The sequence below is a fragment of the Lepidochelys olivacea genome (assembly GCF_965140295.1).
Source record: "Lepidochelys olivacea isolate rLepOli2 genome assembly, chromosome: 17".
Classification (NCBI taxonomy): domain Eukaryota; kingdom Metazoa; phylum Chordata; order Testudines; family Cheloniidae; genus Lepidochelys; species Lepidochelys olivacea.
In genome coordinates, this window is record NC_140427.1 from 257,390 (window position 1) to 273,100 (window position 15,711).

Here is a 15,711-nt window from a genome sequence, read left to right on the forward strand (position 1 = left end):
CATGGCGCAGCAGCAAGGCACTGAACTGGGAGCCAGGACCCCGGATCCTATTCTCAGCTCTGACACTAACCTGTTGTGTAAATCTTGGACAAGATGTGCCTCAGTTTCCCCATCTATAAAATAGGGCTAATGATACCAACCCTCTTTTGTACAGTGCTTTGAGATCCGTGTATGCGAAGTGCTAAATAAGAGTAAAGTATTATTATTCCAACATAGTTTAAGAGCCTTGCAGAAAAGAGCATTTTGTCACCAAGGCACACAATGGGAGCCATATAAGTACCTAAAATAGATATAGACAGACAGACACACACTCTTTAGGATAATGAATAAACCAAAGCTCTTAAAATTACAGGCCATTACCACCTTTGTTACAGCAAATGCATAATCAGCTTCTTTCTTCTGACTCAGCCACACCCTTCTCTTAATCATTGCTCTAGATTATTTTATTAACCTGCTAAGACTCACACCACCATCCTGAAGAACAGGTCTTCTTGGGGTCTTCACTTTGTTTTAATTAAAACAATTTAGGGTGTTACAATATATACGGAATAATAATAAAAAAAATTTGCAACATTTTGGAGTGAAATTTTTTGCTGATTATCTGAGGAACATACCATGATCTCTACTGAGGTTAATTTTTTAAATTCTACACGGGGAGTTTTAAAAAATTAACCAAAGCATTCTCAATTTAGGAAATGGTAGACTGGCAATTCTGCCCTTTGCATTTAGCTCCATACCGTTTAACGGTCAAAGGAACAATATCTTTCATCTACAGAAGTTCACTCTCAGCTTTCATGTCTATTACCCAGGAGCACCCATTCCTAAAGCACAAAACTCAATAAAAGAACACATTATCTTGACACAAAATACGCATTGTACATACCTGGGAAGAATCAGGTGAACACACACACACACACACACACACACACACATACACTTATTTTGTGAGTAAGTATCGGTATAACTATGGACTGGGACACGCTGGCTGGCTCTCAGCAGCCTCTTGTAGGCTCTCACACGCAGAGAGACAGTATATTCCCCTCCTTCAGGGGGCAGGGGGTGAAGTTACGCACACACAGGGACTCGCTCGGCGTAAGGGTTACACACACGCCGCCGCTAACTCCTCAGTAAACCCCGCTTATTCTCTCGCCTTAAAATGCAGAAAGTGAAACTTCGCCGCTGGGTCCCTCCTTTCCATTCAGCCTTTCCGAGGACCTTGGAGCCTCCCAGGATCACCAGCGCTGGGGCCTGTAAGAGGCGCCGCTGTCTCCTCCCGGCCGGGCGACGGGGGCTCTGCGCGCAGAACACCCCCCGTCTCGCCTGGGGATCGGGCCCGCCCCGCGCGGGAAGCAGGCTCCTGGACCGCCAGGGCCGGAGGGTCTCCCCGCGAGCGTGTCACGGCCAGCCCCCGTCCGAGCCTGCGCCCTTCTCGCTCCGGAGCAGGCCCGAGCTCGGAGCATGCGGAGAGCGCGCGGGGAAGCCGCTGCCCTCGCTCCGCCCTCAGGGGCTGCCCGGCTCCCAGCCCGGAAATGTGGGCAGCAGCAATTCACGGCGGCGGGGGGCCCTGTGGACACAAACCACCTCCCCGCTAGCGCAGCACGGGGGTGCTTCGCTTTCCCGCCGAGTCGAGCCCAGGCCGGCGGATTCTCGCCTTCAAGCTCGCCGAGTCGGTGCTGGTTTTTAACACGCTGTGGAATGTTGCATGGCAGAAGTCAGGAGTGGCAAGGAAACAGCATTAATGCCTGTCTGAGACCCACCCATCCCGCCTCACACACCTTCCTTCTCTGACTAGAGCCTGCCAAGAGATGGATCCCCTTCCAGACCATAGGGTATCAGGCTTGGAAGGGACCTCAGGAGGTCATCTAGTCCACGCCCCTGCTCAAAGCAGGACCAATCCCCAATTTTTGCCCCATTAAATGGCCTGATCAAGGATTGAACTCACAATCCTGGATTTAGCAGGCCAATGCTCAAACCACTGAGATATCCTACCTTCCCTCCAACCCGCCAGTTCTAGCTCTTGCCACCTTAGCGGAAAAGAAAGAACTTGTTACACTGGACATGCCAAATACAAATCTGGACAACAGGGGCTCTTCTAAAAAGTTAAGTTCAATTAATCAAAATAATCTCCACTAACCAATCATCCTCATCCTAAACTAGACTACATTTTACACAGTAAAAAGGGTAAATAGTATTTTTCAGTTCACCTCATACAAGGACTATAGTGCAATCTCTTTATTCTTTACAGAACTGCACTCAAAAACAAAACAATGTAAAACTTTAGAGCCTACAAGTCCACTTTAGAGTAAAACTTTAGAGCCTACAAGTCCTACTTCTTGTTCAGGCAAACGCTGAACAAACAAGATTGTTTACATTTACGGGAGATAATTCTGCCCGCTTCTTATGTACATCACCTGAAAGTGAGAAGCATTTGCATGGCACTTTTGTAGCCAGTATTGCAAGGTACTTACATGCCAGTTATGCTAAACATTTGTATGCCCCTTCATGCTTCAACCACCATTCCAGAGGACATGCTTCCATGCTGATGATGTTCATTCAAAAAATAATGCATTAATTAAATTTGTGACTGAACTCCTTCGGGGAGAATTGTATGTTTCCTGCTCTGTGTTTACCTGCATTCTGCCATATATTTTTTGTTATAGCAGTCTCAGATGATGACCCAGCACATTGTTCATTTTAAGGACACTTTAACTGCAGATTTGACAAAACACAAAGAAGGTACCAGTGTAAGATTTCTAAAATTAGCTACATAGAATCATAGAATATCAGGGTTGGAAGGGACCTCAGGAGGTCATCTAGTCCAACCCCCTGCTCAAAGCAGGACCAATCCCCAACTAAATCATCCCAGCCAGGCCTGACCTTAAAAACTTCTAAGGAAGGAGATTCCACCACCTCCCTAGGTAACGCATTCCAGTGTTTCACCACCCTCCTAGTGAAAAAGTTTTTCCTAATATCCAACCTAAACCTCCCGCACTGCAACTTGAGACCATTTCTCCTCGTTCTGTCATCTGCTACCACTGAGAACAGTCTAGAGCCATCCTCTTCGGAACCCCCTTTCAGGTAGTTGAAAGCAGCTATCAAATCCCCCCTCGTTCTTCTCTTCCGCAGACTAAACAATCCCAATTCCCTCAGCCTCTCCTCATAAGTCATGTGTTCTAGTCCCCTAATCATTTTTGTTGCCCTCCGCTGGACTCTTTCCAATTTTTCTACATCCTTCTTGTAGTGTGGGGCCCAAAACTGGACACAGTACTCCAGATGAGGCCTCACCAATGTCGAATAGAGGGGAACGATCACGTCCCTCGATCTGCTGGCAATGCCCCTACTTATACATCCCAAAATGCCACTGGCCTTCTTGGCAACAAGGGCACACTGTTGACTCATATCCAGCTTCTCGTCCACTGTAACCCATAGGTCCTTTTCTGCAGAACTGCTGCCTAGCCCTTCGGTCCCTAGTCTGTAGCGGTGCATGGGATTCTTCTGTCCTAAGTGCAGGACTCTGCACTTGTCCTTGTTGAACCTCATCAGATTTCTTTTGGCCCAATCCTCTAATTTGTCTAGGGCCCTCTGTATCCTATCCCTACCCTCCAGCGTATCTACCTCTCCTCCCAGTTTAGTGTCATCTACAAACTTGCTGAGGGTGCAATCCACACCATCCTCCAGATCATTTATGAAGATACATCATACATCACTCAACCCAAGGTTTAAGAATCTGAAGTGCCTTCCATAATCGGAGAGTTACGAGGTGTGGAGCATGCTTTCAGAAGTCTTAAAAGAGCAACACTCCGATGCAGAAATACAGAACCCGAACCACCAAAAAAGGTCAATCTTCTGCTGGTGGCATCTGAATCAGATGATGAAAATTAATGTTCTTTGGTCTGCACTGCTTTGGACTGTTATCAAGCAGAACCTGTTATCAGCATGGACGCATGTGCTCTGGAATGGTGGTTGAAGCACGAAGGGACATATGAATCTTTAGTGCATCTGGCACATCAATATCTTGTGATGCCAGCTACAGCTGTGCCATGTGAACACCTGTTCTCATTTTCAAGAGATATTATAAACAAGAAGCGGGCAGCATTATCTCCTGCAAACAGGAGTGAAAGTAACTTAAAGGACCTACCAGTACGCCAGAGTCCTGAGCGGGGGCATAGCCTCAAACGGGAGAGGTGGGGCCTTTAAATCACCCTGGACCTCCAGCTGCAGAGGTGGCTGGAAGCTCAGGGCCCTTTAAATCACAGCAGGAGCCCTGCCGCTGCTACCCTGGGGCTCCGGCAGCAGGGCTGTGGTGGTGCTTTAAAGGGCCCAGGGCTCCCTGCAGTGGCAGGTGCACTGGACCCTTTAAATCCCTGCCTAAGCCTGGCTGCCAGAACTCTGGCAGCCTGGCTCCAACGGTGATTTAAAGGGCCAGGGGCTCCCCGCAGCAGCTGGAGCCCCGGGCCTTTAAATCACCGCCGGGGAAGTCGGTCCGGTCCGGCCCGGCATGGCATACCAGCTCCTGCCGGTACGCCCTACCAGACCGGACCGGCTTACTTTCACCTCTACCTGCCAATGTAAACAAACTTGTTTGTCTGAGCGATTGGCTGAACAAGGAGGAGGACTGAATGGATCTGTAGGCTCTAAAGTTTTACAGTGTTTCATTTTTGAGTGCAGATTTTTTTGTACATAATTCTACATTTGTAAGTTCAACTTTCATGATAAAAAGATTGCACTACAATACTTGTATTAGGTGAATTGAAAAATACTATTTCTTTTGTTTCTTTTTTACAGTGCAAATATTTGTAATAAAAAATAATATAAAGTGAGCACTGTACACTTTGTATTGTGTTGTAATTTAAATAAATATATTTGAAAATGTAGAAAATATTTAAGTGAATGGTATTATATTACTAACTGTGTGATTAATCGCAATTACATTTTTTAATCGCTTGACAGCCCTAGTTTCCAGTAAATTTCTTATCTGTCCTGCAGTGAAGATCATACTGTACAGAGTTTATGTATGAGAACCTTGAGAACAGAAGCCTGGATAAAAGGGAAGGTGTTGATCGTGCTTCTTTTGCTTGGTTTGTTTAAAATGAGCAGAAGGGTCATTTTTAAATTTTCTTCTCACAGAACTGCACAGAGCTAAACAAACTGGCTGCCTGTAGATAGTGTTGCTGTACCTACCGTAATCTAGCCTCCATAGCCATCCTCAGCCTATTTTTCATACCAGTCTTGGGTACTTCACTCATTCTGCATACATAAAAGACAAGCAGTGAAGCAGCATCACTGGTTCAGCAGATACCATACAGGACTGGGAGTCAGCAGACCTGGATTCTATTCCCAGATCTGACACTGAACTACAGTATAATATCAGATGAGTCACTTCTCCTCTCTGTACCTCTGGTTTTCCCTCCATCCCTTTGTATTGTATATTAGACTGTAAACTCTTTGGGACAGGGCCAGTTTCCCATTTTGCATTTACAGAGCATCTAGCACAATGGGGACCCACTCTGAATTGGGACTGATGGCGCTACTATAATATAAACAACACAAGCTTATTTATTAGAAAAGCCTCTGTTGGGGAGTACTCTCATTCTTAAGTGTACAGACAAAATTTCTAAGGCGAGGGAAAAGATAGTTTTACTTCTTCTCCCCAGTGAATCATTACCGGGCATAAATCATCAGCAGGATAAACTCATGATAAGGCCACTGGGCCAAATCAAGCTTTAGTGTAACTTCACTGAAGTTAATGGGAGGAATCGTCCCCTTACATTTAGGTGGCCATCAGTTGTTTGGAGCAATAGGGATCTTCACTCACCTCCCCAGCATGTTACATACACACTCAGACGTGAAGTGCACATAAATCTTAGGGGAGGGGAAGGCAATGAAATCTTCAAGTTCTATCCACAAACCACGTACTTGAGATGCTGCATACAACTGTATTTTGAACACTAATTTATTGTACATTTTGCTGAGTTCCTCAGGCACAATGCCCCCCTAAGGAGCTTAGATGCCCTGCTGGGCCCTTTTAGGCACTGGGGCTTGGGCCCTTCTTGATTAGGGGAAAAAATAAGCAGTGGCAACTTCCAAGGACCTGAAGAGGTCTGTGTAAGGTTGAAAGTGTTTCTTTCACCAACAGAAATTGTTCCAATAAGATATTACCACACCAACCTTGTGTCTCTAATCACCTGAGACCAACACGGCTACACCACATCACTGCAAAGCACCACACACTCATTTTGCTCAAGTGAGCTGTCACTCATAGTAGATTGTGCACATCTTCATACTATATATTATTCCTCTCTTTTCCTCCATGATTTGATCAGCAGTGAAACAGTTAGTACTGGCATTTAAATTACACCCATTGGGCATTTAAATTAACACCTAATTGAAATTAATTGTGCAATTTACCCCTTTCAGAGCCTTTGCTTCAGAATCTCTGCCGTCTAAGGCAGACATCACTGCATCAGTTACACCAGCAGTTTCCAAACCGTAGGTCATAACCCCATTTCAGCAGAATGGGTCTCAGCAATCCCTAGTGTGTGGAGGATACCATTTTGTTCTGGACAGCATGACCTTGCATGTAGAGTGTGTGGGATGACATGATGCATGGACGACACCATTTTAGTTTACAAAATGGTGAGCTTCGCACAACGCAACCTTGTATGCGCCATACGTACAAGGTCACACTGTGCAGAGGACATCATTTTTTTGAGAAAAATAGCATAATTAATGCAGTGAATTGTACGTACGGTGCATGCAAGATCACGATTACCTCAATTTCCCTAGAAACCAACCCAGGGTTACATTTATATTGTTTTATTATGATGCCACTGTTGGGGGGAGAACTGGGGGGGAGGGGGGGTCACACTCACATACTCACGCTTCCAAGACAGACACAGCACTGGTGATCTCAGGATCCTTCAAGGTAAGTGTCCCACAGCGCAGCGATGGATGGTGTGATTAAGGTAAGTCTTCCCGAGACACGATGGAATGCAACTCAGCAAACCCCTGGCCAGGCGGTCCGGTCGAAGGGCCTTCACGGGAGGTACAAGCTTGCGAGTGCACTCCTGAGCACATGGCCCCTTCCCCTTTTAAGGACCTGCTCCTCATGGCCTGCAACTAGAGATGACTTGGCCGCATCTGGTTGGTCACACTCCACCTCGGCCAGTGTCCATGCACTGGGTGTGTGACTGCTGCCTAATTAGAGTCCCAGACATCTTGTCTACCTGGGAGCTCTTCTGATCTTCCAGCTGTTCAACCAGCCCATTCATCCCACAAGCATTCCAGGAGGGAGGAGGAGGGGGAGGGGGAAGGGGAAAGCCACTTCACAGGTATTCAAAGAGGGAGAGGAGACAAAAAGGGGGGGGGAGAGAGAAGTGTAACTGAAAAGGTTATAAAACTTAAAAGGCTATGCTAACAATAACTGAAGTTACAAAGTCTGCAAAAAGGTTGCAGAACTTAATGATACAAGTTACAGATCTTACAATTGCATTTGAGCAGAAGCTTTATGTAACAATCATGATGTGTGGATGACGCCATTTTGTAGAGCAAAATGGCATCTTCCATGCTGTCTGAGGTCCCAGCTGAAAATACTTCTTTAAAATGGGGCTGTGCTGGCATCCATGACAGTACTCCAGTCATGTGAGTTATCCCACCAAGTCTCTGTTATTCCGATCACGTCATAGTTCCTTGACATCACCAGGACCTCCAGTTCTCCCTGCTTGTTTCCAAGGCTTTGTGCATTTGTATATAAGCACTTGAGATAACCTGTTGATCGCCCCTCATTCCCAGTATGAGGCAGGAGCCCTCCCCTCACAGACATTCCTGCCTGTGCTTCCTCCCGGTATCCCGCTTTCCCACTTACCTCAGGGCTTTGGTCTCCTTCCCCCGGTGAACCTAGTTTAAAGCCCTCCTCACTAGGTTAGCCAGCCTGCTCGCGAAGATGCTCTTCCCTCTCTTCGTTAAGTGGAGCCCGTCTCTGCCTAGCACTCCTCCTTCTTGGAACACCATCCCATGGTCGAAGAATCCAAAGCCTTCTCTCCGACACCACCTGCGTAGCCATTCGTTGACTTCCACGATTCGACGCTCCCTACCTAGGCCTTTTCCTTCCATGGGGAGGATGGACGAGAACACCACTTGCGCCTCCAACTCCTTCTTCCTAGAGCCACATAGTCCGCAGTGATCCACTCCAGGTCATTCTTGGCAGTATCATTGGTGCCCACGTGGAGAAGCAGGAAGGGGTAGCGATCCGAGGGCTTGATGAGTCTCGGCAGTCTCTCCGTCACATCGTCACTATGGCTGGGGCTGAAGAGTGGTGCTGTACAGAGACACTCCAAAGTTGAAATGTCAATAAGCATGTTTTAATAAAAGTTTTTATGGGAATTAGGGAAGGGAGTTGTGAAACTATCTTTCCCTTTTCATTGTGACTATAAATCCAATGATACATTTGTCTCTTTTTATCGGCAGCTGTTGCTGAAATGGCTTGAGAGGTGCCTGCTCCAGACCTGCAGAATGCCTGAATCCGACGGGAAGGAGAAGAAAGAGCACTAGGGAGGACACATTCAGTGATATCCTGCAAGCCAGTGCTGCATCAGACTGTGATCAAAGGGCCTGGAAGGTCAACATGGCAGATGGCATGAAGAAGGAGACAGCAGACAGGAGAAAGGCCAAGGAAATGGAAAGGGAGATGCACCAGGACATAATGGATCTTCTCAGGCTGCAAACACAAATGCTACAGACATTGGTTGACCTACAGATGCAAAATTCCCAGATTCACCACCCTTTGCAGTTCTTTGAGAACTCCATGCTAGCAGCTCCCTACCCCCTCCCCAACATTCCACATGGCATAATGGGCCACTTAATGGCCCACATCCACATAATGGGCCACACCGGGGAGACAGCAAGGAAAACCACAGCTTCACATACACCAGTCATGGTTCTCACAGGTCAGTGTATGTGTAAGCACACAGGACTATATTTATGCACCGAAATGGACAGACGTGTTTTCTGCCTTTCCAATTTCAAAGTCCTATTCCATTAAGTTATGCTTAAAGTTTGTATTGCATTGTAGAAAAAAAAATATAAAAAAACATGCACTAATTTTGGCACTCAAATTCCTATTTTTGGAAAATAAAATTACCTTTATTAGTTCACAATGCATATTGCAGAATGCATAGCCATACTCAAAGTACACAGTATGTGTAAATGTACAACAAATGCCACACTATTTCTAACAGGACCCAAAGCACCAGGCCTAGAGAACAGTCCAGCACAGAACAGTACCATCGCTGACGGCTAAAGTGCTCTATCAAAGCCTCTGTCAACCACAAGACTCCATGTTGAGCTCTTCTAGTGGCCATTGTGTCAAACTCAGAGAACCACTCCACCTCTACACTCTATCATGGCAGTAACTTTTCCCCCTTTGGCTCACATATATTATGCAGGACCCAACAGTCAACTATAACCATGGAGATATTGTTCTTACTGAAATCCAATCTAATGAATAACCACTGCCAATGCCCCTTCAATCTACCAAAAGAACTTCTGGGAGACACTTGGGGGATGGTGGCTGCATAGTTTACAGTTCTCTTCCCAACCTTCTAAAATCCATCAGCAGCTGAATCACTTTTTAGCCATCTAATTTTCATCAGATATTATTCTACAACTATTTTCTTTTAGTTTAATACCATTACAGATGCTTCTCAATCTCCAGACTTTCTACAAAATCCTAAAAAGCAGAAGCTATTGGACAGCTATCTTGCAGCCAAGATGAAACTAGACTAGATGAAATTATGGACTGGCCAAAATAAATCTCAACTGAACAGATTACCTTGAGAAAAATAACTGAAGATATAACAAATCAAAAGTATTACCAGTACACATCAAGCTAATTTGCAAGGCTTGGCATCAAGACTAGATGAAGCTGAGAACAGAATCTCTTTACAGTGCATACTATGAATATAAACAGGAAAGGACTATTCAACCCTGGGGGGAAAAAAAAAAAGGTTAATGATCTTGAGGGACGATCAAGGAGAAACAGTCTGAGAATTGTGGGTCTCCCAGAGCGATTGGGAAAAGGAAGGTCTGTGGAATTTTTATGCACCATGCTGCTAACGCTTTTGTTTCTGCACCCAGATCAGAACTTAGACATTGAAAGAGCCCATCACTTGCTTGCACCAAATCTCCTCACCATAATTATAATATTTTAAAAATATAATACTAAGGAACTTATTCTTTAAAAAGCCCATGAACTTAAAAATCTAACATGGAAAGGACATAGGCTGATGATTGTCCTGGTTATACCAAGAGGATGTGGTGAAAAAGAGGGCTAAATTCAACAGATAAAGAGCGTTAGCGTTTCATTTTCTTCCCTGCTACTTTCAAAAGTTAAAAAGGAAGGCAAGATGCTTAGTTTTATGTCAGAAAAGATGATGAAAAGTATCTGATCTCACTACAGCAAAAAACTCCACAGAAGATACTGACATGATGAATTGGAATAACCTTACCAGATCAGTCACTACAGTGCTGAAATTCAGTTCTCAGTTTAACAATAATAATGTTCCATGCATATAAGTAACCTGGAAGAGAGCACAGAGTTTTGTGAGATTCAGACAGCACTGTGCTGTGTCACTTGTCAGAGGCGACATCACTGCATCCCACCCTCTGTCAAAAATAGCATTATGCTCCCCATGTCCTGACCTCACTATACCACATGCTGGAGGCAGCATCAACTACTTGTGCACACCATGCAGGATTAAATCCTTCACTCTAACAGAAGTGGCACCTTGTTGGCAAGTTGGACCTTCTTTTAAAAAGATAAATAGACATTCTCTTTTAAAAATTGTAAACAAACCATGGGCTGAAAGTTAGTTCAGATCTTGGCAGGTAAATTTTCATCTATTTTGTTACAGAACTATTTCTTTTGCCATTTAAATGTCTTAGAGATTTAGGATCTCTAGTCTAAAGGCTTTCCTTTTCTCTTCTAGCTAAGTACATAACTTTAGTTCAAAAGGATCTGTATTTCTTCCTTAAAAAGAGTAGGAATTGTTTATGATGGAGACTAGAGTGAAGATCTGCTTTCAACCCTGAAAGGCAAGTCTTAAACTGCAATTCCATGTGTTCTAAAAAAAAATGAGCCTCTTTCTCAATTGTTGGCGCACAGAAATTTCCACCCTTTAGGGTCAGGTGATGACAACTTCTGTGTGTGGCTCCCTGGTTCTCATCTCGTCCTTTTTTATTCATTCCTGGTTTGCCCTATAGTTCTCCTCCAAGGTTGATTTTAGTTGCGTATTTCCAGGCTGCCATTCAAGGAAAGGCCACTTCAATTTTTCATTACTTGCCATTTCTCCCTTCGATATGGAATCTTGTTTTATAGGGATGTGGAATAAAGGGACGCAAGACAAGGAACTACATACAAGTAATTGTGTTTGTTGTATTCATCCTACTCCCCATTCCCTAATATATTATTTATATTTGTATTATCATAGCGCTAGGAGCCCTAGTCGTGGTCCAGGACCCTATTTTGCTAGGCATCGTCTACACATGCATCTCATTCTTGTGATTTCAGGGGTTTTTTTGATCGACTGCGGAGAAAGAGAGCCTTACAACACAGCTCATGTGAGTGGAAATCTATTTTGCTTTTGTTTCTTTGTAGATAGAGCTATAAATGTGTTGTCACAAATCTTGTTTTGTATGATGAAGAGACAGAACAATGACAAATAAATGGATTAGTATGTATCTTTTTATTACTTAAGACTAAGGACAGGTTCTTCATAGCACACTAAATCCCTCTTCTCTTACCTCACAATGAGAGCATGTTTCCCATACCATCCACACCTGTATTCCCAAACAATGAGAACAGATTCCCAATCCATAATGAAGGCAGATTCTGATACCCCAACCACAAAGTCTTCATGATTCTCTCAATCCCTGTTCTTTAAAACCAAGAACAGATTTTCCAGAATGCTTTTAAATGCTGAATACCCTTGTAAGAGCATGTTCTCCAAAAAACTTATACCACAAAAACAGAAATCATATCTTCAGCTTTCAGATAGTGAGTCTCCTACATATTTCTAAATTGATTATTTCATCTCCAACTAAAAATTCAAGGGAAGCAAAATAATGTAGACAAGAAAACCAAGACAACAAAACTGAGTACTTACATTATCAGATTTGTTTATATGTAGGACCTACCACACCCCATATTTGTGTTTTCTTTTGTAATTCTTTTTAAATGCTTATGTATATTTTGTAATGGTGAAAGTGTTAGACAGACAACCATAGAGAATAATCACAGAACCAGTACAGCGCTGGTCCAAGTTGATCCACACTATCTGCCAATAGGCCTCATCCTTATTACAGAAGGACCTCCAACTCTCTTACTGAGAACAAGTTCAGTCACCATGATAACACAATCTTTGGCCTCTCTACTGCAACTGCCAGCAAGAATGACATCAACCAACGAATTTCACATCAACCAACCAACCAGCCAAATTGTGAGACAGGGTGTAAAGGCTCTACCTGGTCACTAGCAAGCAATAAGTTAACTCCAGCTCAGCTTCACTTTCTCCATGTACAGGTACTAGGGGAAAGGTAAGGAAGCAGAGCTGACTGCAGGCCAATGAAGACACTACAAGAAACTCTATGAACCTATCAACTAGCAGCCTGCATCATTTCATGGTGAAATAGTGAAGCTAAACACTGTGAGAACCATTTTATTCCATAACCGTTCAGCACAGCCACACTAACAAGTCTGGGTTTTGTAGAAAACAACTTGTCCACTCACAGCACCCCCTTCAACCACTGCTGTACAAGATTGCTGAGGCACCTACTCTGTAGTGCCTGGCACAAAAGTTTCTCCATAACAGGTGCTGTTCTCAAGTTAGCACATTATTGTTTTATGCAGTTTTAATAAATATTTTAAACTTTTTTTAAGTAGCGGAACTAACAGCTTTTCTTTTGTATCCTCTCCCAGGTACCTATCGTTCAGGCTAAGGCCTGAGTGAACAGTTCTCTTTGGGAGAGACCATCCAATCCAGCCAATGTCCTCTTCGGCCACACAGATGGTAATGCAACTTGCAGGCCATTTAAAAGGAGGATGGGAAAGACTAATGGTGTCTGCAGCATGACCTTTTGGCAAGCCAGAGGTATAGGATTTCTTATGGGGGGGGTCAGGTAAGTTTTACTTAATGAATGTTTGTGCAATCTGTAAGGCAGTTATGCTCACCAGTTTTCATATGGAAGTTTTAAATTGCTTAGTAAAATGGTATTGAAAGGAAACTGGAGTAACAGACTATGCTTGCTTCAGCATGCAATTGCTTAGCACAAAGCACTTGTGCAATCAGTATTGCAAAGATATTTAATAAATGCAACACCAATCACATAAATTTAGAGTAAAATCAAGGCCTGGGTAAAATAAAGTTTGATTACTACATGCAGGGAAATGGAAAGTTATTTTTTACATATTACTGCATACAGAGAGGTATTAAGACAGAAAAGATGGTCCAGTGGTCAGGGCATTAGCCTGGGGATATGAGAGACAGGTTCAGTTCTCTGCTCCACCAAAGGGTTCCTGTGTTACCTTGGACAAGTCACTTAGCCTCTTTGTGCCTCAATTTCATCTCTGTAAAATGGGGATAACAGTATAGAATCATAGAAGATAAGGGTTGGAAGAGACCTCAGGAGGTCATCTAGTCCAACCCCCTGCTCAAAGCAGGACCAACGCCAACTAAATCATCCCAGTCAGGGCTTTGTCAAGCTGAGCCTTAAAAACCTCTAATGATGGAGATTCCACCACCTCCCTAGGTAACCCATTCCGTGTTTCACCACCCTCCTAGTGAAATAGTTTTTCCTAATATATCCAACCTAGACCTCCCTCACTACAACTTGAGACCATTGCTTCTTCTTCTGTCATCTGCCACCATTGAGAACAGTCTAACTCCATCCTCTTTGGTAGTTCCCTCCCTACAGGGTTGCTAAAATCTTTAATGTATTTATCCTCATAAGGCACTCAGATACTATGGTAATGGGAGCCATAGAAGCACCTAAAATAGACAGACAGGAACATATGTACATAGCTGCGTTTAGGTATGACTTAGATATGGCTTAAATGACTATAGAAATAATTCAAATCTTTCACAATTGTGTCCTGAGTAGCTCTAGCATGTACAAACAAAAAATAATACAGAAATGTGAAGGAATGAAATGTCAATTTCTTTTAGAAGCAAGATTTATTCACTTGAAAGAAAAACACCTTATAACTAGTTGCAGTGTATTCTTAATCCAGCAGAACTGACAACTGCAATTTCCTACTCAGGGCATACCTTGACAGTAAAAGGAAAACAACAATTTGTTACTTGACCTTCAAAAATCCAGACAAAAATATGCTGTAGGCTTTAACCTTTCTGAACTGCCTATTTTATTTTAGGTCCTTTCTGTGAAATTTACACAGATATTAGAAAATTGAATACTTTGAATACAGTCTCAATACAACACGATATTCTGTTCACGTGGAAGCCTGAAGAGTAAGAGAGAGAGAGAATATATTTTGTAGCTTTTTTAAAAACAATGCACAGTGATGCTCTCAGGAACATTTAACTCTACTTGTGTGTTGAGCTATAGGTAAAAACCCACCCAGCTCTGACTGTCCATTAGCAATGCACATACACACAGGATTCAAAACATAATTCAATAAAGTGGTCATGAAGTAACTAGATTGGAAACCCAGTTCTACAAGATGCTGATATTTTTCATCTTATTTTTCTTGATACATTGTTCTATCCCTATTTTCCACTCTTTAGTATTTACTAATCTTTGGATTAAATTTCTGACATGAACTCAGTGTCAAGATGGGCAATGAATATCTAAGAGGCTGGACAGTATTCTTTTTAAACTGGTTTTCTTCCCTTCAGTTATTTTATAAATCCTTTCCCAAATTCTGATGCACCAACTAAGTGCTCCTGGGCCATACCAATTACAAATTATGCTAAGTGTGGTGTACTCATACAACACTGTTTTGAACACTTCTGCCATTTCCTTAATTCTCAATCACTGACTCTTCTTTTCACTGAGGAAGTATATCACTGCTGAGTTTGAAAATTTCTATTTGAAAGATGGTCACAATCATTCTAATTAGGAGTCTTTGCAGTAGCCTCATTAGCCTTCTCACATTAACTTTTCTTCTGAACTCAGAACAATGGAGACTAGATTGCTCATTTTGAAAATAACTAACTCCAAAGCAAGAAGTGAAAAGAGAACAGTAAGAAACACAGGCTTACAGTCTTGCACTCTCCATTCTGACTGACCACACGGATGATTTCTCCTGTGGGAATGTACTCAATTTGCAGTTCCATCTTTCCAGAACTAAGTTAGTAGATTTCTCTGTCCTTTAGAGGAGGGTGCCGACATCAAGGAACAGCAACAGTATTCTATGAAACAACAGGCTGAATAGATTCTTTGGTCCAGAAGTCCTACTGTGAGCGGAAGAGCTGAATCCTTGTATTTAAACTAAATGTAGGTGTGAGCTCAAACTACAATTAAGTTCAAGCACTTGTTTCCACTACATTCTGGATTGTTACAGTGAGTCAAGACAGTTCCAGGAATCGTTAATTTATGTCCTTGCTTGTTGCTGTTAACTCTAGATGTTCCATTTCAGACCCAGAGGACATAGAAAAGGCAGGTTGCTATGGCTGGAATTTGACAGTTATTGGCACA

The 15,711-nt window shown here is 43.2% G+C and overlaps 1 protein-coding gene across 3 annotated transcripts in view; it reads right to left on the reverse strand.

Moving 5' to 3' along the window:
- Positions 1–15,484, reverse strand: part of MYO1C (myosin IC) — a 122,128-nt gene extending 106,644 nt beyond the window's left edge. Inside the window, exon 1 of one of the 3 annotated variants that reach the window (XM_084650750.1) lies at positions 15,276–15,484. In XM_084650750.1, the coding sequence (XP_084506876.1) occupies positions 15,276–15,350 (75 nt within the window). In that variant the 5' untranslated portion in view covers positions 15,351–15,484. Of the gene's footprint in view, positions 1–883; positions 1,084–1,150; positions 1,462–15,275 lie in introns of those variants that run through there. The other 2 variants (XM_084650751.1, XM_084650753.1) reach the window with 2 other exon arrangements.
- Between the last annotated feature and the right edge of the window lie 227 nt (positions 15,485–15,711).